The 23,980-nt window shown below is 31.3% G+C and overlaps 1 protein-coding gene and 1 long non-coding RNA gene across 2 annotated transcripts; one reads left to right on the top strand and one right to left on the bottom strand.

Moving 5' to 3' along the window:
- Positions 1-15,625: 15,625 nt before the first annotated feature.
- LOC108204203 (AT-hook motif nuclear-localized protein 23-like) lies at positions 15,626-16,111 on the bottom strand. The gene has a single exon (XM_017373532.1). It carries the CDS (start codon positions 16,109-16,111, stop codon positions 15,626-15,628), a length of 486 nt encoding a protein of 161 aa, XP_017229021.1.
- A 2,172-nt stretch (positions 16,112-18,283) lies between these two features.
- On the top strand, positions 18,284-23,294 carry LOC108192728 (uncharacterized). The gene is made up of 6 exons (XR_010287335.1): positions 18,284-18,562; positions 19,686-20,230; positions 20,313-20,410; positions 21,573-21,627; positions 22,033-22,109; positions 22,629-23,294. It is a non-coding gene; the product is annotated as an uncharacterized LOC108192728 (long non-coding RNA).
- The last annotated feature ends 686 nt before the right edge of the window (positions 23,295-23,980 follow it).

A 23,980-nucleotide genomic window follows, 5' to 3' on the forward strand; every position in this document is an offset into this window, starting at 1 on the left:
CTCTAAAGCTGATATGTAAAGTTTTAAGAAACAATCTTAACTCAGTTATATCTTCAGTATCAAAGGCAAGAGTAGAATGAGGTACCTTAGCAGGAGATTCAGAGTTGTTGTCAGTGTTTGCCATCAGAGCATAATTGACTTCTTCTTCTGAATCAGATGTATCTGTCCAGTTTCCTTTCTTGGTGATAAAGGCTTTTTCTTTTTCCTTCTTGGCTTTCTTGCATTCAGATGCAAAGTGTCCCTTTTCACCACAGTTGAAACAGGTATACTTGTCAGCTTTTCCAGCTTTCCCTTCTTTGCCCTCATTCTTCTTGAAGTTCTTCTTGTCATAAACTCTGTCAGAGTTTCTGTCTTTCCTTGAAAAACTTTTGCCTTTGTTGAACTTTCTGTAGGCCAACTTCTTGAAGCTTTTCACCATCAATGCTGCTAACTGCATCATCTCATCATCACTTTCTTCAGAGTCTGAGGGAACATCAGAGTTTGAGTCATCAGAGTTTGATGACTCCATGTCAGACTTTGTGACATGAGCTTTTCCCTTGCTCTTAGCAGCTTCCTCTTGAACTTTCAGAGCAACAGACTTTGATTTTCCTCCATGTCGTTTGCTCCTTTGCTCCATCTCAAGTTCATGAGTCTTCAGTCTTCCATAAACATCATCAAGAGACATTTCTCCAAGATCAAGATTGTCTCTTATTGTAGTGACTTTCAAATCCCATTTTTCAGGAAGAGCTAGAAGGAATTTGAGGTTTGAGTCTTCAAGATCATATTCATTGTCCACCAGAGATAAGTCATTTAACAGTTTGACAAATCTGTCATACAGATCTGTCAGGGACTCACCAGATTTTGAGTCAAAGTGCTCATACTCCTGTGTAAGGATTGTTTTTCTGTTTTTCTTAATGGCCTGAGTTCCTTGACATCTGGTTTCCAGAGCATCCCAGATTTGTTTAGCAGTTTTGCACCCAATCACCCTATTAGACATTGCATTATCAAGGGCACTATGCAACAGATGCTTCACCTTTGCATCTTTACTGATAGATGAGATGTCCTCTGGAGTATAATCTTTCTTTTCTTTTGGAACCATCTTTTGAGGTTCATCTGCAATCCCAACAGAGAGCTTGGTGGGCATATGTGGTCCATCATAAATCCTGTCAAGGTATTCTGGATCAACAGAGTCTAAGAATATGATCATTCTTTCTTTCCAGACTGGATATTCAGATGCCTTAAGGATTGGAACTCTAAAGGATGAAGCTTGTGATTTTTCAGTCATGATTGTGTTTAAGATCTCACTGTAGTAATCTTAATAGAGCTGGCTCTGATACCACTTGTTAGGTCCTATAAACTCACTATATAATATGATATAGTGATCACAATCTGTAACACAGTAAGACAATATGAGAAATTGAAATCAATAAACTCTTATATTCACAAAGCTTTGATGGTTACAAAAACTCTCTCAGTGATTTATATTGTATCACTAAGAGCTGCTAGGGTTCTAAACAATGTACTCGATAACTCAACTCTTTTAGAGTAACCCTAATCTGTGTTTATATATACACAGTTACAAAATCAATCTCTGATTTGATATCCTATAAATCAGCTATGAATTCTATCAATCAAAGATTGCTCCAGTTTTCTGTTTAGTTTCCATAGTCAGCAAATCACTCCTCCGCTTCTATCCTTCCTTGAAGTATATCCGCTTCTGAGCTCTTTCCACGTGCAAACTCTGACGAGTCTTGACTATGTAAACTCTGATCAGACTTTATCAAACTCTGTCAGACTTTACTAAACTCTGATCAGCTTCCCGATTAAACTCTGATGATTCCTGTTCTAAAACAGACTTTAAGAATATTAGTAATCATCAATTATATCTAACAATCTCCCCCAACTTGTGCATAAATATGTTATGTGCAAGTTAACAGATAATTGATGATGTCAAAACAGTTAAGTCAAATGCAACAGAGTTTAACTATATAACAGAAAACTTTTAAAACTTACAGAAACTTTACTCCCTAACTTCATAGACACCATGAGCAGTCTTTAAGTATCCTCTGAGGAGTTCTTTTTCTGCTTCTTCAAGAGCTGCTACCATCTGTCTCTTTACATCTCTTAGTTCTGGATTTGAAACTCCAGTTTGATAAATTGCAGCTCTGAGATCATAGATCTTGTTCTTCTTCATTAGGTCCTTATTCAGCATAATGTGGCCTTTGTCATATTCTTCATTGAAACTCAGAGCACTGACTCCAGCTAATGTCTCTATTTTGGCTGAATTTTTCTTCATCTCAACCAGCTGTCCTTGACTGTTGAAGTATTTTGGAGTAAAAGGTCCAGCATTTTTATTTCCTGTAATCCCCATCTTTCTTCTGATTTGATCTTTAAGCAGGTTGGAGATGTGTTGACATGATTTGTTTTTCACTTGAAATATGTGTGATACATATCTCAATTCCTCCCAGTGTTTAGCATAGAGATCTGCTTCAAGTACTGCAAGAACTATATTTAATTTTAGAGAAATATATTGATTATTTAATTTTAATTATATTTTTAATAAATTAAGTATAATTTTAAAATACTGCAAGAACTAAAAGATATAAAAAAGGTTGTGTGTATGTTAACGCTAGTTTCAGAAAACAGTCCAACACTCTTAATGCTAGTTTTGAAAAGGAGTCCAACACTTTTAATTCCTCATCACTCAATCGGCCCCGCAAGGACAGTTGTAAGACGGTTTTAAGTTGGATCAGCGCGGGATCTCAAGACAACAACTAAAATTCAGAAGCATATTTATGTGTTTTATATATGTATAGATGGAGAATTGGTAGTGATATAAAGATATGGATCAAATTTAGAGAATGTTTTTGTTATACAATGAAAAATTATGTAACATGCCTATTTATGTGTTTTATGTATGTATATGTTCAGAATTGTAGTATAGATTGACTGTTTGTGTGTGCTTGAATTGAGTATATATAGAAGGATTAAGCAGTAAAAAATTACAACAGTTACAATCAGCTTGTTTGCAAACTATGTAGCCATGGTTGCGAAGTTGCAACCATTATTTAAATACATCAATATTAGTTGTAATTACTAATTGACAAGTTATAAATTAATGTTAATGTTATATTTGGTTGTAGAAAATGGTAAACATGTTTTTATACTACAACGCGGTGGATAATGGGATGAAAACAAAAATTATATCAATTTTAAGGTATATGGGTTGTTTATTCCCAACCATTGTAACTATAATAACTTGGTCGCAACGATATACATCGAACTTTAGAAACTATTCTACTTAAGAATAAAATAAAGTATTAAGCAAGAGATGGATCCCTTCTTTCAAAATAGTTGATGATAGTCAATTCATGTTCTATATGTAGCTGAAGAAAAAGATATCTAATTACACAAAGTTTTTTTTTTGCTTGATAAATGAAATGAAAAGTTCTAACTCTTTTGCCACGACACGCTACTTGTTGTGTTTTCAGCCTACACAATCAAAATATGGTGCATCAAATGTCGTTTATAAGTAGTCTGTTGGCACTATTTCAAAAATATGACAACATTTATCTTGCTACTTAAATATTCTTGCTTTAACTATTTTTATCAATTACAATTATTGCTGCAAAAGTTGCCAACATGTTTGTTGTAGTTGCAACCATGGTTGCAACCTTTGTCATTCTAATGGAACAACAATAAATATAACACTTCTGTTTAAACTTGTTATGCTGACAACAAATCTATTATCAATTTGGTGACCAAAAATTGTAAATCCGAAAGGTGATTCATGATATTGCTTCAATAAAATATCACAAATACATGTTCTCCGCATATCTTTATACGATATATATTTTGTTGTAAAACAGGTTTCAGAAAACCTACTTGTCCAAATATAATTGATGTTTTGTAGAAAATAAATAATAATCCTTATGATTATTGTTCATCATATCATATTACACAAAACCAACAACGATTGTTGCTCATATAGAATTAGCATATTAATTCAGTTGGCAATAAAGACACATAAAAAGTACCAGAATATCAAAGCGAGGAAAATATACCCATAAAGACAGGATCATAATAGGAAGACCAAAAAAGAGAAGGTACAAAGTTGCCTGAAAGACGAATATGCCAACTCAACAAGTCAATTGTGGGGATACGGTTAATGCAGACATTATAGAAGAACTTGTAGAAACCCATCATCTAAATAAATAATTTAGTTATTTACAAATTAAGATGTAAACTGTAAATTGCTAAGTTGATTAAGTTTGAAGTAGTAATGGAATTGATATGTCATGTGTTTTTAAATTTCCAAGTTCTTTTTATTACGAGGAAAATTACTGGCCGAGGGATGATAAAAATTCTCAAAAAACATTCTATAATGCAAAAAATGCAGCAACAATGATTGCAATAAAGTCGGCATTGAGAGTCACCACGACAGTCAATCATTCCAAAACGAGTGCAGTCTAGTATAGTAGTGTGAAGAATGTGAAGAATACATACCAAAAAAATCTGATCATTACATAAACGATAATACTATACACTCCAGCTTTATGGTATTTCTGTCAATACCTTTCCAGAGAAAAGAACATGGACTTACTTAACATATATATATGATACACATGAAAAAATTGAATTTATCTGGGAAGGTCAAAGCCAGTGCAAAGGCATATTGCAAGGCCGAGTACATTCCTCTGGCTCTTTTTATATAAAAGGCTGTGGGTTTAAAATCCATAACTGGCTGCTTGACGAAACCATTTTCATGGTAAGATGCAAAGACTAATTATAAGATAGTTTTGCAACAGCTAATTTCTCATGTCTTCATCATTGCTCTACTCCCTAAAATCCCCTCCTCTCCTCTAATGTCATTGCAGGGATAAAAAATATAGGTGTGTGTATATATAAGAATCACAAACTGAATTACAATACCAACAATTGTTTGGTATCGTAATTGCACAAATTTTTATAATGCTAGGTCATTTTCAGAAAAGCCACCCCGGATATATCATAATCCTTATTCTATTATTTTATTTCATTGATATTTATTTAATTTATAATTGCTTTCCAAATGTATTTTATGTGTGTATACGAAATGAAATAAACTAATAGATTGCAACATTAATAAAGTCGTGCCTATAAGTAAAAGTGTATATCAGGAAAAACATCAGGAATAAATATTTGAAAATGATTTATTTGAAATGGATAGTTTATCAGAGTACATGGCTAGCCGATCTCTTTACTGCAGAACAACACTACACATATATAATAGAATTAAAACATCAGACTTGTGTAGAAAGGGCAAGAACAAGTGTAACAATACTTGAGGCTTTCATCTGAGCGTCAATCCGTCCTCCCATAACATTACCTGCAGCATGTGCAAATTGAACATGAAAACAACTAATAATGTCTCTAGAAGCAGCATTCAAACAACTGTAAGTCCCAGAAAACGAAATCATCTGGAAGCTTGTAGAAACACATGGCGGACGGATTGCACCTCGTGGATACGCAACAACAACATCAGAAATGAGTCCCTGTAAGCACAGTTACAGAAACCCCGAAATGCAATGCAAATTGCACCACACAACTTATGACATCAAATCCATTAGGGGTTTCAAGAAAGACTGTTTCCATTACAGAATGTTTGTTGATGGCATTCATTGACACACCGTTGGTGGTTAAAGACCCATGAGAATTGAACGAATATTGAGGAGCTCCTCCATGCCTCCCTGGAGCTTGAGAGGAGGATCTACCCAAGTTTTTTGAATTACTCATCACTATGAAAATGTTATTGCTGTGAACTAAACAATGAAAGAGAAAAGTATATATAGGGTGTTGTATTAGGAGGCGAGCAATTTATAGATGTTCATGATAAGCCTCCTTGGTAGCATATATGAGCTGTAATTTATGATTTTCATTGTTAATATGAGTTTAAAAAGATAATAAGGTATATGAGATTTCACCGTTATTGAATAAAACAGCCGTGTTCATGGAATTTATAGCTAGGGACAGTCTTTTGCACATTTTCTTTTCATACATATAATCTTTCCAATCATTGATAGAAGAGATATATATGTGGAATTCATAATAAACAATTTATGAATTTTTATAAAATATAAGATTTTGATTCTATGCAAAATCACGCCGGGTATTCAATTGAGATTTTAATGGATGGTTTTTAATATATTTAATTTAATAGATTGTATGTGATTTTGATTTTATGGGGATTCTTCATAAAATGTCATAGAGTTGATATAGATTCTTTAGGATTCGCTTCTTTTAATATATTTAATTTAATAGATTGTATGCGATTTTGATTTTATGGGGATTCTTGATAAAATGTCATAGAGTTGATATAGATTCTTTAGGATTCGCTTCAAAATCTTATTTATTTTGGTAGAATTTAAAAAAACTAAAATACACTTACCAATCCCACAAAATCCATAATTTCATGAAATCCAAAAAAATGAATTAACATTCAGATTTTAATAGATTTTAAACAATCTCAATTGAATACCATAGGATATTTAAGTATAATTTGAAATCCCAATTGAATACCATCAGATTTTGTAGAATAATTTATAATCTCAATTGAATATCTAAGATTTTAAATGAATGGAAAAAATACTTTAAAATCTCAATCGAATACACCCCCTTAAAGTATAATACTCATCCAAAAATATTCAAGTATACTCTATCAAAATCTCGTAGATTATGTTTGAAAAAGAAAAATAATAATGAGGAAAATCATATATTTGATACCCACCCAAAGAATTCAAGTATACTCTATCAAAATCTCAGAGATTATACTCGATAAAGGAAAAATAAATATGGAGATGTAACAACCCTAAATTTTCAAACACAAAATATTATTTAATAACTTTAATTGTACAAAAAATTACTATTTACTAATAGGCGCGTGTAATGGTTAAATTAAGATTATTACCCTTTGATTAAAGTTATATTGACACAATAAAGATTTAATTATTTATTTTAGATAGCGTGACGAGGAAATAATACGTGCACGTGATAATATTTTTTTTTATTGATGAGATTACAAGATACTCAATAATATATATATTGAGTGTAGCTAACTGGATTATTTCTAAATTAATAATGGTAGCAACAAATCTAAATATTTAGATAGTCGCACGCATAAATTATTTGCTTTATTTTCTCGATAGAGCCACTATAGATTGTCATTAAAATTATTTACTAGCTACAACTATTAAGTAGTAAAAATAAAAAGTTAAGAGTGAGTAAATAAATAATAGACATTGGAAAGGAAAGAATTTTGTTAGATAACCATATAATCATAAAAGAATTTTTATTTTCCTTTGCTAATGCTAGTTTCAAGGAGTGCTTAATACATAACAATTCCACATCATTTTGCAGGACCTAATTTTGTACATGTATTAGTGGGGAGATCAGCACAATATTGGGTACACAAAATGATTTGACATTAACATTAATAAAGATTGTTCGTGTTTACTCAACTATCACTCAACAACTACGTTCTACTATATTTTAAATAGCAACATGGCACATCACTCTGTGAAACAGTTTTGTGCTAATAACATTACTCTTTAATATTTTGAACGATAAGAAGATAACAGTGTGATTTCGCTATGTATTATAATAATAAAATATAGTTAATCACTAAAGGAAAAATGAATCACAATATTGATTAAAGGTTTGAGCCGTTAACTTTTTTTTTTAATTTTTTGCGAAACATGGATATTTCATCAAGAAAATAAAAATACACCACAGGCCATAGCCCTAACCAGCCATCATACAAGCATAACATGTGAAACGGGCATGCCTTCTTAACAGAAGCTAACACTGGAAATTACCTAGAAAAACAAACAACATTAATTGTCATATTATTTTAACGGTAGATATCGTAGTCTCTAAGGACTCCAAAGTTTTTGATCTCTATTGAGCCTAACTATATATATATATATATATATATATATATATATATATATATATATATATATATATATATATATATATATATATATAGGCCATTGCTCAAAACAGAACACTGTTAAAAAAAGAACAACACAGTATACTTTAGAATCAAATATAGAATCTCATCCAAAACTTGAATTAAATTCAAAATTTAAGCTGAACAACGTTTTATTATGAATGATAATAGTATCCACCATGTTTAATAATAAATATTTATTAAAAATAACATGATTCTATGTAAAATAATCGTGCAAAAAATATATTTATATGATTCTATTCTAGATTCTGTTCTAGATTCTATAATATTTCATATCAATATCAATAATATGGATGAGTTTGGATGTTAGATTTCATATATTAAGTTTAATTAGTGTTAGCTATGTAGTTATAACCTTAACAAATAATTATTTGTAAAAAATAAGTGTTATGACAGTGTTCTGTGTTCTTTTTTTTTTAAAGTGTTCTGTGGAGTGCAACCCTATATATATATATATATATATATATATATATATATATATATATATATATATATATATATATATATATATATATAGGGTGTGGTTCATTGAGAAACCAATATTATTGAGTAACCTAGGAACTAAATCTCAGTGGTGCACGTGTCTGTAACATAACTGCTTGTTCTCACCCAATGTGTTCAGAACACACGCATCACTATTAATTTATTAGCAAAAGAACAAAACTGATTATATGTACTAATGTACATAACATGATTTACATTAATTTAATAATAAATTTCTTTTAGTATGTTACGTATAATAGAATTTAATTTGCCAAATACATTTTTGCTATAAAAAATATTACTATTAATAAATTTATATTACATACTAAATACTCTAAAACATATAAATTTTCTAATTTTCTATATTATACAATTTCATCATAATTTTTAACTTTTTGTATATTATAATTTTTATTTTGCGTTCTACAATTTTCTTTTTGTGTTCTGAAATTCTAAGGTTATGTATTTTTCGGTGTTTTATATATAAGTTATTCTTTGTGTATTTTTTTTAATGTAATGTGTTTTTTGGTACAATTTTATATTTTTTCTTATGATCTATAATTTTGTTTTTTATTTTATAATTATATATTATTTAAAATTTTTGGTGTTCTATTTTTTTGGTGTTATGTGTTCTTCCCTCATCGATCTGTGTTGTGTTCTCTAATATGTGATGATATAAGAATTTAGTTTTGTCTAATTTATTTCTATTACAAAACATTATTATCATAAATTATTTTGAATATTATATTTCAATTTTTTGTATCATACTATTTCTTGAAAAATTTAACTTTATTTTAACCTTTTAATAATCTATAACATTTATTGTGCTTTTGATAATTTTTGTTTTGTGTTCTGTAATTTTTTGTGTTCTGTAGCATTCAAAAGATTTTGTGTTCTGTATTTCTTGTCATTCTTTAAATTTTTTATGTTATGTATTTCTTTTTGCGTTTTATATATATTTTGTGATTCTATTATTGTTATTTGTAATTATAATCTTTTCTGTGTTTTATAATTTCAGTTTGAGTATTTTTAGTTAGTTTACATTTTGAAATTATTGTGTTCTGTATTTGTTTTGTTGTATGTTCTTTTTTTTTAACATATTTATATCTCTTCTTATTTAAAATATATATTTTTTTTGTTCTGTATTTTCTTGTACATAATTACTTTTACATAACATATAATAAATTTTATTTTATTTACAAATCATAAATGTGTTATGTGTTTTTAAACCCATCAATTTTTTAATAGTTTTCACTTTTGTAATAAACATATTTTTGTATTATATTTATAACTAATTTATATACAGCTATAACTACAGAACATAAAATACTATTACAGAACATAGATACAACTAAACACCTCATACACGTTCTTCCTAATTGCTAGGGTTTGGATGCTTGTACGTGTGTCTCCTATATTTATGCCGTGTCTCTTTTCAATTTTTAATCTTGACCATCTTTTTCTTTCATATCAATGCAAATCAATGGCTCTTGATAAAAGTTACTAAGTTACTATTTCTGCAGGATCTTCAAGCAGAAGCCCCCTATATATATATATATATATATATATATATATATATATATAAAACTCAAAATCTGGTGGTGTATTCCGTTGAGATTTTAATGTATTGTTTTTAATATATGTATTAATGGATTGCATGTGATTTTGATTTTATGCACATTGTTGATAAAATGTTATAGAATAGAGTTGATATAGATACTTAGGATTCAAGCACAATACTTCAAAATCTCATTGATTTTTTGGTGGTATTTTAAAAAACTTAAAATACACAAAGCAATCCCCACAAAATCCATAATTTTATGAAATCCAAAAAATCCATTACCATTCAGATTTTAATAGATTTCAATTCCAATTGAACACCATGGGATTTTTAAGCTTAATTTGAAATCCTAATTGAATAACCACCAGATTTTGTAGAATAATTTAAAATCTCAATTGAATATCCTAAGATTTTAAAACATTTTAAATAATCTCAATTGAATACTCTCGAATTTCATTAATGAAAAGAAATCCTTTAAAATCTCAATTGAATACATACTCAAGTATAATGAATTTTAATGCATGTAATGTTAAAAATGTACAATCAGTCAGCCTTCTTTCAAGATTTATGCACACTTCTCCCGAAAGACAATAATGAGGAACCCAAGTCCAAGGATACAAGCTCACCATCTGCAGCTCACCATCTGCAGCTCCCCGGGGAGACATGGAGGAGCTCCTCAATATTCATTCAATTCTGATGGGTCTTTAACGACCAACGGTGCGTCAATGAATGTCATCAGTTACAGTTACAGTAACCCAGAAATGCTGTGCAAGTTGCACCACACAACTTCTGACATCAAATCCATTAGGGATATCAAGAATGACTGGTTTGCTGATGCCATTCACTGACTCACTGTTGGTCGTTAAAGACCCATGAGGATTGAACGAATAATGAGGAGCTCCTCCATGCCTCCCTGGAGCTGTAGGTATTGGGCTTGTTAACCCTTGTTGGTCTGGTAAGCTTTCAGCCTCAGACTTAGGTTCCTCATGATTTTCTCCCAAGCTGGGAAGTGTCCATGAGGATCCACCGATTTTTTTTGAATTACTCATCATTGCAAAAATGTTATTATTGTGAACTAAACAAAGAAAGAGATAAGTATATATAGGATGTTGCACTAGGAGGCGAGCAATTTATAGATGTTCACGATAAACATCTCTGACAGCATATATGAGCTGTAATTTGTGATTTTTATTGTTTATATGAGTTTAAAAAGATAATAAGGAAACAGCCGAGTTCATGGAATTTATAGACGGGGAAAATCTTTTGCATATTTTTTTCACACAAATAATCATTTCACCTGATTGATAAAATATATATGCTTGCGCTCAAATGAGAACCCACTTTATGAGAACTGAGAACTAATCTCAGCCACACATTTTTTAAGCCTCAATTAAATCACAACCACACATTATCAATTTTTATTTTATGCTTCATATACTTCATATCTTTCATCCCCCCTATGCTCAATCCCCCCCCCCCCCCGCGACTAAACACCACCACCACCACTCATCAGTCGCGGCCACTCCGCCCACCATCTCCGGTAAGGACAGATCTCTTTCGTGCCCTCTCTCTTTCTCCCTCTCCCCTATATAAATCTGTTTGTTTATGTATACAGGCAAATGAGAGCATTCAAGCGCCGGATGAAACTCAACGACATCAACTACAACGACGCACTCCAATTCAACCAACCACACGAAAACGGCGCCTTTTCCAAGATATTATCCGATTTACACATAGGTGACCTGGTGGCTACTATTCCTAAACAGAGTTGCCTAACTATGAAAACCTCAGGTGCTAGGCACTTGTTCGAAGATTCTGGTCTTGACGGTTATTTCGGCCTTTCCGTAGCCTTAATGTATGAAAAGAGCTTGGGCAATCATTAATTTCAATCAATATGAATGTTCTCCGACGAACTTCGTTGACCGAAGTCAGATCTGAAACTACTAGCTCAGTCTGATGTTTTCCATGTTTTTGTTAAATTTATGGTGATTCTTCCTGAATTTTGGTGATTCTATATACAATGATGTTAAATTTTTTCAATATTTTTAGTTTTAATTTGGTGATTCCATGGTGGTTGTAGTTTAAATTTCAGTGATTTTATCTTATATTCGGTGGTGGTTGTAATAATGTGGCGGTGATGTGGTTCTAATTTCGATGATATGGTTGATTTTAGTGGCGATTGTGTTTTTGGTGATTGCAAAAATTAGTGGTCACTTAGTGATTTCAGTCATTAATTTCAATCGATTTGAATATTCTCTGATGAACTTCGTTGATCGAAGTCACATCTGAAACTACTAGCTCTGTCTGATTTTTTTAGAATTTTTGTTAATTTTTTGGTGATTCTGCTTGAATTTTGATGATTTTGTATACGATGATGTTAAACTTTTATAATATTTTTAGTTTTAATTTGGTGATTTCTTGGTGGTTGTAGTTTAAATTTAAGTCATTTTATTTTAGATTCGGCGGTGGTTGTAATAACGTGGTGGTAATGTGGTTCTAATTGCGATGATACTAATTTTGGTGATTCTGATAATAATTTGGTGAATCTGATGGTGGTTGTATGGTAGTGGCAGTGGTGGTAAGATGCAATCAGGTAAAGAAAAAAGTACTACGGTGGTGACGGATGGATATATCTTTATTTTTGTATTAAAATAAATTTAGTGATTCTGCTTTAATTTTGGTGATTATGACAGAGTTCTCAGTTCTCATTAATTATAAGAGAGTTCTCACTGGATATGTCGATGTTTATAAATGTATTTATTTGGGTGATCTTGATTAATGTGTTTGTTCAGGGAGACATGTCAACTATCTTCTTCGATTTCAAGGCAATTAAGATCTTTGTGGTGACGAATGGAGCTGGGCAACTTGAGATGGCATGTCCACACTTGGCACAGGAGCAGCAGGGCCAAGGACAACAAGGCGGTGGTGAGGGCCAATGACAACAAGGCCACGGAGGCTCCAACAAGAAAAAAAATTCATCTAGAGGAGAGGATTATCAGAGTGATGGAAGTGATGAAGATTAAGTTGAAATACTTTATTATTTTTCTCAATTTTTTGAATGAAGGCTCTGTAATATCATTAAGAAATTATAGTGTGGTTTTCTAAGACTCTGTAAAGATAATATTTAATGATAATGTCAAGATTTAGTCATTATTTTTAGTTTAGCAATATTTTTAATTTTAGTGATTTGTGTACATTTTTTAGTGTTTTGTGTTTATATATTTTGGTGCTTTGTATAAAAACTAGAAACCAGTTTTCCTACCACTATTTATAACTACGGGTATCACTAATTTATACTGCACCAATCACTGTTTTTATACAGTATGTAAACAACGATTTTTATTATCAAAATTGAGAAAATCTACTTATCTAAATTATTGATAATCGATTATAGATGATTAATTTCATCCGTAGGAAGGTTCTTGGTGGTAGGAAACCGCAAGAGAAGTTGTATGATGATGGTAAGTAGTCGTTAGTTTTGTAAGTTATGACGAAAAGTGTATGTGACTATTGGTGATGATAGACAATGGTGGCAAGTCATAGAAACGTTTAGTAATGGTGGTAAGAGGTCCATGGTCATATACGTTAAATATATGTGTATATATATATTTATATTGACGAGATATGCTATATATAAATTCATGTTCTATATGTAGCTGAAGAAAAAGGTATCTAATTAATTACACAAAGTTTTTTTTTTTGCTTGATAAATGAAATGAAAAGCTCTAACTCTTTTGCCACCACACGCTATTTGTTGTGTTTTCAGCCTACACAATCAAAATATGGTGCATCAAATGTCGTTCATAAGTAGTCTGTTGGCACTATTTCAAAAATATGACAACATTTACTTAAATATTCTTGCTTTAACTATTTTTATCAATTACAATTATTGCTGCAAAAGTTGCAAACATGTTTGTTGTAGTTGCAACAACGGTTGCAACCTTTGTCATTCTAATGGAACATCAATAAATATAACACTTTTGTTTAAACTAATGTTAAATCAACTGCTCAATCCATCAAATGACTCGGTGTTCAAAATTTTTGTAATGCTGACAACAAATCTTTTATCAACTTGGTGACCAAAAATTGTAAATCCGAAAGGTGATTCATGATATTGCTTCAATAAAATATCACAAATACATGTTCTCCGCATATCTTTATACGATATATATTTTGTTGTAAAACAGGTTTCAGAAAACCTACTTGTCCAAATATAATTGCTGTTTTGTAGAAAATAAATAATAATCCTTATGATTATTGTTCATCATATTACACAAAACCAACAACGATTGTTGCTTATATAGAATTAGCATATTAATTCAGTTGACAATAAACACACATAAAAAGTACCAGAATATCAAAGCGAGGAAAATATATCCCCAAAGACAGGATCATAATAGGAAGACCAAAAAAGAGAAGGTACAAAGTTGCCTGAAAGACGAATATGTCAACTCAACAAGTCAATTGTGGGGATACGGTTAATGCAGACATTATAGAAGAACTTGTAGAAACCCATCATCAAAATAAATAATTTAGTTATTTACAAATTAAGATGTAAATTGTAAATTGATAAGTTGATTAAGTTTGAAGTAGTAATGGAATTGATATGGCACGTGTTTTTAAATTTCTAAGTTCTTTTTATTACGAGGAAAATTACTGGCCAAGAGATGATAAAAATTCTCAAAAAACATTCCATAATGCAAAAAATGCAGCAACAATGATTGCAATAAAGTCGGCATTGAGAGTCACCACGACAGTCATCATTCCAAAACGAGTGCAGTCTAGTATAGTAGTGTGAAGAACGTGAAGAATACATACCAAAAGAATCTGATCATTACATAAACGATAATACTATACACTCCAGCTTTATGGTATTTTTGTCAATACCTTTCCAGAGAAAAGAACATGGACTTACTTAACATATATATATGGTACACATGAGAAAATTGAATTTATCTGGGAAGGTTAAAGCCAGTGCAAAGGCATATTGCAAGGCCGAGTACATTCCTCTGGCTCTTTTTATATAAAAGGCTGTGCGTTTAACATCCATAACTGGCTGCTTGATGTAACCATTTTCATGTTAAGATGCAAAGATTAATTATAAGATACTTTTGCAACAGCTAATTTCTCATGTCTTCATCATTGCTCTACTCCCTAAAATCCCCTCCTCTCCTCTAATTTCGTTACAGGGACAAAAAATATAGGTGTGTGTATATATAAGAATCACAAACTGAATTACAATACCAACAATTGTTTGGTATTGTAATTGCACAAATTTTTATAATGCCAGGTCATTTTCAGAAAAGCCACCCCGGATATATGATACTCTTTATTCTCTTATTTTATTTCATTGATATTTATTTAATTTATAATTGCTTTCCAAATGTATTTTATGTGTGTATATGAAATGAAATAAACTAATAGATTGCAACAATAAAGTTGTGCCTATAAGTAAAAGTGTATATCAGGAAAAACATCAGGAATAAATATTTGAAAATGATTTATTTGAACTGGATAGTTTATCAGAGTACATGGCTAGCCGATCGCTTTACTGCAGAACAACACTACAGATATATAATAGAATTAAAACATCAGACTTGTGTAGAAACGGCAAGAACAAGCGTAATAATACTTGCGGCTTTCATCTGAGAGTGAATCCGTCCTCCAATAACATTACCTGCTGCATCTGCAAATTGAACATGAAAACAACTAATAATGTCTCTAGAAGCAGCATTCAAACAACTGTAAGTCCCAGAAAAAGAAATCATCGTAGAAACGTATGGCGGACGGATTACACCTCGTGGATACACAACAACATCAGAAATGAGTCCTTGGCCAGTAAGCACAGTTACAGAAACCCCAAAATGCTGTGCAAATTGCACCACACAACTTATCACATCAAATCCATTAGGGATTTTAAGAAAGACGGTTTCCATTACAGAATGTTTGTTGATGGCATTCATTGACACATCGTTGGTGGTTAAAGACATATGAGAATTGAACGAATAATGAGGAGCTCCTCCATGCCTCCCTGGAGCTTGAGATGAGGATCCACCCAAGTTTTTTGAATTACTCATCACTATGAAAATGTTATTGCTGTGAACTAAACAATGAAAGAGAAAAGTATATATAGGGTGTTGCACTAGGAAGCTAGCAATTAATAGATGTTCATGATAAGCCTCCCTGATAGCATATATGAGCTGTAATTTGTGATTTTCATTGTTTATATGAGTTTAAAAAGATAATAAGGCATATGAGATTTCACCGTTATTGAATAAAACAGTCGTGTTCATGGAATTTATAGCTAGGGACAGTCTTTTGCATATTTTTTCTTCATACATATAATCTTTCCAATCACTGATAGAAGAGATATATATATTTGGAATTCATAATAAAAAATTTATGAATTTTTATAAAATATAAGATTTTGATTCTATGAAAAATCATGCCGGGTATTCAATTGAGATTTTAGTGGATTGTTTTTAATATATTTAATTTAATAGATTGTATGTGATTTTGATTTTATGGGGATTCTTCATAAAATGTCATTCTTTAGGATTCGCTTCTTTTAATATATTTAATTTAATAGATTGCATGCGATTTTGATTTTATGGGGATTCTTGATAAAATGTCAATTCTTTAGGTTTTGCTTCAAAATCTTATTTATTTTGGTAGAATTTAAAAAAACTAAAATACACTTACCAATCCCACAAAATCCATAATTTTATGAAATCCAAAAAAATCTATTAAAATTCAAATTTTAATAGATTTTAAACAATCTCAATTGAATACCATAGGATTTTTAAGTATAATTTGAAATCCCAATTGAATACCATCAGATTTTGTAGAATAATTTATAATCTCAATTGAATATCTAAGATTTTAAATGAATGGAAAAAATCCTTTAAAATCTCAATCGAATACACCCCGTTAAAGTATAATACTCAGCCTAAAATATATTCAAGTATACTCTATCAAAATCTCGTAGATTATGTTCTGAAAAAGAAAAATATTAATGAGGAAAATCATATATTTGATACCCACCCAAAAAATTCAAGTATACTCTATCAAAATCTCATAGATTATACTTGATAAAGGAAAAATAAATATGGAGATGTAACAACCCCAAATTCTCAAACACGTAAATATTATTTAATAACTTTAATTGTACAAAAAAACGTACTATTTACAAATAGGCGCGTGTTATGGTTAAATCAAGATTATTACCTTTTGATTAAAGTTATATTGACACAATAAAGATTTAATTATTTATTTTAAATAGCGTGACGAGGAAATAATACGTGCATGTGATAATATTTTTTTTATTATTGATGAGATTACAAGATACTCAATAATATATATATTGAGGGTAGATAACTGGATTATTTCTAAATTAATAATGGTAGCAACAAATCTAAATATTTAGATAGTCGCACGCATAAATTATTTGCTTTATTTTCTCGATAGAGCCACTATAGATTGTCATTAAAATTATTTACTAGCTAAACTATTAAGTAGTAAAAATAAAAAGTTAAAAGTGAGTACGTATTATTATAAATAAATAATAGACATTGGAAAGGAAAGAATTTTTTTAGATAACCATATAATCATAAAAGATTTTTTATTTCCCTTTGCTAATGCTAGTTTCAAGGAGTGATTAATGCTTAACAATTCCACATCATTTTGCAGGACCTAATTTTGTACATGTATTAGTGGGGAGATCAGCACAATATTGGGTACACAAAATGATTTGACATTAACATTAATAAAGATTGTTCGTGTTTACTCAGCTATCACTCAACAACTACGTTCTACTATATTTTAAATAGCAACATGGCACATCACTCTGTGAAACAGTTTTGTGCTAATAACATTACTCTTTAATATTTTGAACGATAAGAAGATAAAAGGGTGATTTCGCTATGTATTATAATAATAAAATATAGTTAATCACTAAAGGAAAAATGAATCACAATATTGATTAAAGGTTAGAGCGGTTATCTTTTTCTAATTTTTTGCTAAACATGGATATTTCATCAACAAAATAAAAATTCACCACAGGCCATAGGCCTAACCAGCCATCATACAAGCATAACATGTGAAACGGGCATGCCTTCTTAACAGAAGCTAACACGGGAAATTACCTAGAAAAAAAAACAACATTAATTGTCATATTATTTTAAAGGTAGATATTGTAGTCTCGAAGGACTCCAAAGTTTTTGGTCTCCATTGAGCACAACTATGAGTCCCACTCTATGGAGACCTACTTTATATAGAGTACATGGAGACCCTCAATCTAACCCTTAAATTCAAAGCTTATCCAACAACTGTGATTTAATTAAATAAAACAGTTGAGAAACAACAGCTGTTATCCTGTTACGCACACTACACGCACTTGCATAGATAGAGAGAGGGAGCGAGAGAATGGAAGAGAGCGAACCAGAGAGGTTATCCTAAGCATAGTTTATCAGATTTGAACTTTTTTTCGTGGATTATCCCGAGCATTGAGCCGGACATGTTCGGAAGAGGTATTAATTATCATCGATTCTTTCATATCTGACTTGTTTTTCATGAAAAATTGTGGAAGATATGTGCGTGTGTATGTTTCTTTGTAGGTTAGGTATGATTCTACATGCATATGTGTTTATAAGATTGAATTAATTTCATAGTTCTGATTCTATGTACAAATTAGCTTATTAATTTGATTTTTATGTGTATTATTTAAAAGTTTAGGGTTCGAACCATATTTTTTTTTGTAAAATTCTGATTCTAGAGTGGAAGAGCATTGTTGTGGTTTTGTGAATATTTTGGTTTTAAAATAATATTCTGTAATGGAATCAAAATTTGTGAAGTTGTGCTTCTACAATAGAAGTAAATGTATATCATGTCTTTATTAACTAGTTGATGCTGAGGTTAACGGAGTTTGTGTATAAATTTAAGGTATAAATTATGATTCTGTAATAGAACCAAATTTTGTAGAATTGTGATTTTGTAGTAAGAGGTATTTTAAAATTAAGATTATGTAATAGAACCAAAATTTATGGAGCAGTAGATAAATTATGATTCTGTAACAGAACCAAATTTTGCATCTTGCTATCTTTTAAGCACTTTTGATACTTGATATTTCCTATACGTCAATTGATTTGTGTTATTGTATTTATAAGTATTCTGTTTTTTCCTGTTGATGTTTTTTTTTGCTAAATTTTTTTTTCTTGTTGATGTTAGTGGATATCCATATTTTTAATCTCTTATGTAAAATAGCCAGAGCAACTATTTCTCATAGGTAACATTGTTCGTTTTATTCAGTTCTCAACTGTTAAGTTGCTACGTAACATCCGCTATAATTACCTTTGTTACAAAACTCATCTGAACCATGTAATGGGGATAATATGTAGTTTATACAACCTGTTCAACAAGAAATTTTCATATATGGTTGTTTCTTCCCCCCAAGAGGAGTCCACTCCGGATTGATGGTGTTGTCAAATGACACACCACCCTCACAATCAAATGCAACTAAGATCTCCTACCATTCAAAACTGAATCCATAAATGTACAGAAGACTCTGTTTTTAAGCAGAGCGAATAAAAATATAGTACTTCACATTTTATCTCTGATTTTATCTTGTCTCTTTGGTGTTATACTTCTGGTCAGGAAATTAGCAGGACAATTAGTCAATCCTGACAGGCCGGAAGATTTTAATCAGGCTCTTATGAAACTTGGTGCCACAGTATGCATTCTACATAATCCAAGCTGCTCCACATGCCCGGTCTCAGGTCAATGTCGTGCGCTGCCAGTATCAAGACATGATAGATCAGTATCTGTCAAGGATTATCCACCAAAAGTTTTCAAGGCTAAGGGCATGAATTTTCTGCCGTCACTGTTGTGAAAATAATAGAAGATGAAGCCCTGATGGATCAACCACAATGTAATAGTATATTCCTTCTTATAAAGAGACCATATAAAGGTTTACTTGGCCTTGGTAGTTTCCATCTGTTCCACTAATTGGCAAGGCAGACTTGGTCACAAAGAAAGATGCAATCGACCAATATTTGAAGTCATTTGATCTCGAATCTGGAAGTACCTGTGAAGTAATTTTTAGAAAAGATGTAGGAGAATATATACATGTGTTCAGTCACATATGTCTCAAGATGTATATAGAGTTGCTGGTTCTACATCTAAAAAGGTTCTACCCAAAGGTAAACTACTCAACACAGACATACAAGCACATTCATTTGACTTTGATTTCTAGCTAATTATATTGTTTCTTTTGGAATTAAGGCACGAAGTGTGTGAATCTGGAAAAAGAGAACATGGAAAAAAAGTATGTTAATAGCAAGGACGTCGCAAGCCTAGGACTAACATCTGGAGTGAGGAAGGTATGATATGATCTGCTTAGAAATTCATAAATTTTAACAGTATTAAAGATATATCCTGTCTTTCAATTCAAAATATCTTATTGATGACTCTTTGACAGATGAGTGAACCTACAATACTGTAACAGTTCTAATTCTACAGTATTGAGGTCGAAGTAGAAACTATAATATATTGCTATTACCAAAAACTAATTTTCTTAAATGTGGAAGTGATGTTAATAATATAGTAGAATACTGAAGAAATTTCAATTTTAATAAAATAGTAGAATAGTGTTGATATGAATGTGAAAATGAGTTCCTAATATATCAGCGTTAGCAAAATCTGTTCAATATAAGATTTTCAGAAATCTTTGACATGGTTAAGGGAGTTTGTGTATTTCATGTATATGTGTATGTATTGTTGTTTTTGATGCTACAGTAGAAGCACTATTTTTATTTTTCATTATTGTCTTACTATAGAAGCATATATGTTGTCTTAAAAGCATAAATTTATGTGTGTAGATTTTGATTCCGTAGAAGCATTTTTTTTTTGTACTCTTTTATTGTTGTGTGTAGATTGTGATTCTAGTATAGAAGAATAATTTCATGTGTGTAGATTTTGATTCTATTGTGGAAGCAGATTTATAATGCTTTTGTAGTATAATCATATATTTATATTTTTTTAGAATTATTAAGAATATTTATACAGAGTTATGTAATGGTTCTATAGTAATATAAATATGATTCTACAATAGTCTAGAAATTATTTTCTATAATGTAAATTTAGTGCTAAAGTTCAAGCATGTCTTTGTCTTGAGTACAATGTTGAGTTCCAAATTATTATCTCACTTTATTCACTTTTGTTTTTATATGCAAATCATAGCTAGACTTGCTTCATTACTATTTTAAAATTATTGAATAATGCACGTGGCTAACCTACAACAATTTAAAGTACAAGACAGAAAGATGGAAGGAAGCCTAGCATTTGGGACACTTATGCTCATTTTGGTCTGTGATTTTATTTATTTATTTGTCCTACTTCTGTTCACCTTTGGTAATTTAGTGATTTCTATTCTTTTTTGTTATAGCTGATCTATAGATAAGCATTTTCAGTCTTCTAGTTATTAGTGCTTAGTGTTTTTTTTACTCCCAATAGAATGTCTTGAGGTTCAGTTGATACTTTCAGGATACACAAATGGAGCTATGGAGATATTGCATGTGATGAGTATCACAAACACAAGGTCTGTACCATCATTCAAGAAAGACCTTATCTTTGTTTTTATCGTATTTATATGCTCCCTATTGGGTAATCTTTGGAGCTCTGCGAATTAAGTTCCCTGCCCGTTACCTCAAAGAAGTGATGTCAGTAGAATGAACTATCTCTGGATGATTTAAGAATGTGTTAGTTAGTATAAATTTTTATATTTTCTTTTATGGACATGTCTTAACGACAAGCAGTTCTACTGCATGAAAATCTCAATTTTAAGTACTCATCTTTGTCGTGTTAAATTTTGTGTACATTAATATTGTTGCAAGGTTAGCACTTACAAAAGCAGTATAGCCTTATATTAATATTACCCAAAAACAAATTTTGCATGTTGACATACCCTGATTCTTTTAAAATTTTCCCTCTTCTTTTCTGGCAGGAAGATGTCCATCTGATGGCAGAGACAGGCCTAGGGGCATATAGGTTCTCTATTTCATGGTCAAGACTTTATTCCGAGTATGCACACCTATCATCATATTTACTTAATTCTGGTATCATCTTTCTTGTTATTTATCAGTTTATAGATGATGACTTGATAAATAGTTCCAAGTTCTTGCACTACTGTATATTTCCGGGGTATATCTTTTTAGTCCAACTTTTGTATCACTCAGTTTAAGTACTTTTTTAGGCAGGCATGCAGTGGCAGAACTAGACGGGAGTGCACAATACAAGTTTTCGAGTCAAGAATGACAAACTAGTGCCTTTTAGGATCCGAACCCCACTACATTGTATAAATTTTTCTATAAATAATCTCAATTCTGCCCACATGCTCAACATCTGGAACTAATTATAAAATCAAGGGGTGCCCTCATTTTACCCCTGCATGGCTTTATTTCCTTCCTAAGATACTAGCTCAATGTTACAATGCCTGCACAGATGATTCTACACAAATTTTGAATTATTCTACATATATATAGCCCAATGCTTTGGTTGAATGTGTTAGATAGGCATCTGAATATCTTATATGTTATCCAGGTATAGATCAGTAAAAAGTGCATATTACCGCGAAGCAGTGGGAGCAATGGTAGTATATGACATGACAAAGCGGCAGTCATTTGATCACATACCTGGATGGCTCGACGAAGGGTGCATGCTGACAAGAATATTGTAATTATGCTCATTGGCAACAAATCTGACTTGGGAAGTCTTAGAGCAATACCAACTGAGGATGATCAGCAGCTCGCAGAGAAGGAAAAACTATGCTCTGTGGAGACATCATCCTGTGGGGCAACTAACGTCGAGACTGCCTTTCTGACGGTTTTAACATAAATATATAATATAACAGGCAAAAAGACCCTCACTGCTAGTGATGTGGATTATGCAAAGTCTTCAACTCTCAAGGGAACCAGTATAGTCATTCGTGGCCAGGAGCGGAATACTACTGCAAGTAGTGGTGGCTGTAGCACATAAATCTTTATCTTTTTCCTTTAAGGTCATGTTTTTTACTTAGGAATATAAGTATGTTAGGTTAGGATATTACTGTTCAAACAAAAATTTTAAAATTTTCAGCCAAAAAGATTTTCTGCAATGTAGCCAAGCCAGGCTCAAAGTAAGTCTTTTTTGTTTGTACAAGATCATTAGTATATAGTGTATGGTTTCTTTCATAAATAGAAGATCTTTGCAGTATTGCAATAACTTCTTAAACATGGTTCTATTACAGAATCAATTAAACATCAGTATCTCATTCCTGTGTCAGGACTCAATACATGTGAACATCTATAATTGCTTCGAATTGAAAAACTAATTCAACAATATCAAGTATATATTAATCATTCTAAAACCCAAACATAAATCCCAAAATATTAACGAGTGTTACTTTATTTCACTACACTAGTTCATAAAACTAGAAAACGCCAGTTGGTGTAGCTTTTTCGTTTTCAATAAAATGGAAAATTTTACACGATGTAGAATGGCTGAGCATTCGGTCGGTTCGGTTCGAAACCGATCCGAACCGAAAAAACCGAAAACCGAATTAAGCTTTTTTCGGAAACCGAACCGAACCGAATTATCATTTTAAACCGAACCGAACCAACCGAATTATTTCGGTTCGGTTTCGGTTTCGGTTTAAAAAAACCGAAATTTTTAAACACAAAATTGTAAAGAAGAAGGTTCATATCATATTACACTCAGCAGCTACAAAACTTCCAATAAGAAACTAAAATTAGTAACCAAAAAAGAAGGTTCATATCGGGACCTGTTCTAAAGAATCTGCAGAAACTATTAGCATCCACATTATCCCCATTTCAAGCAGCATACACTTAGAAATACGCTTTCACCATTAACAGAAAAATTGAAAATTCTATTCGTTGTCAATTACTAAAATACTT

This window comes from Daucus carota, chromosome 9 (genome assembly GCF_001625215.2).
Source record: "Daucus carota subsp. sativus chromosome 9, DH1 v3.0, whole genome shotgun sequence".
In the NCBI taxonomy this organism is placed as follows: Eukaryota; Viridiplantae; Streptophyta; class Magnoliopsida; order Apiales; family Apiaceae; genus Daucus; species Daucus carota.

What these genes read in the sequence shown, in the direction of transcription:
- LOC108204203 (XM_017373532.1), bottom strand. Translation starts at nt 16,111, where the DNA reads ATGAGTAATTCAAAAAACTTGGGTGGATCCTCATCTCAAGCTCCAGGG.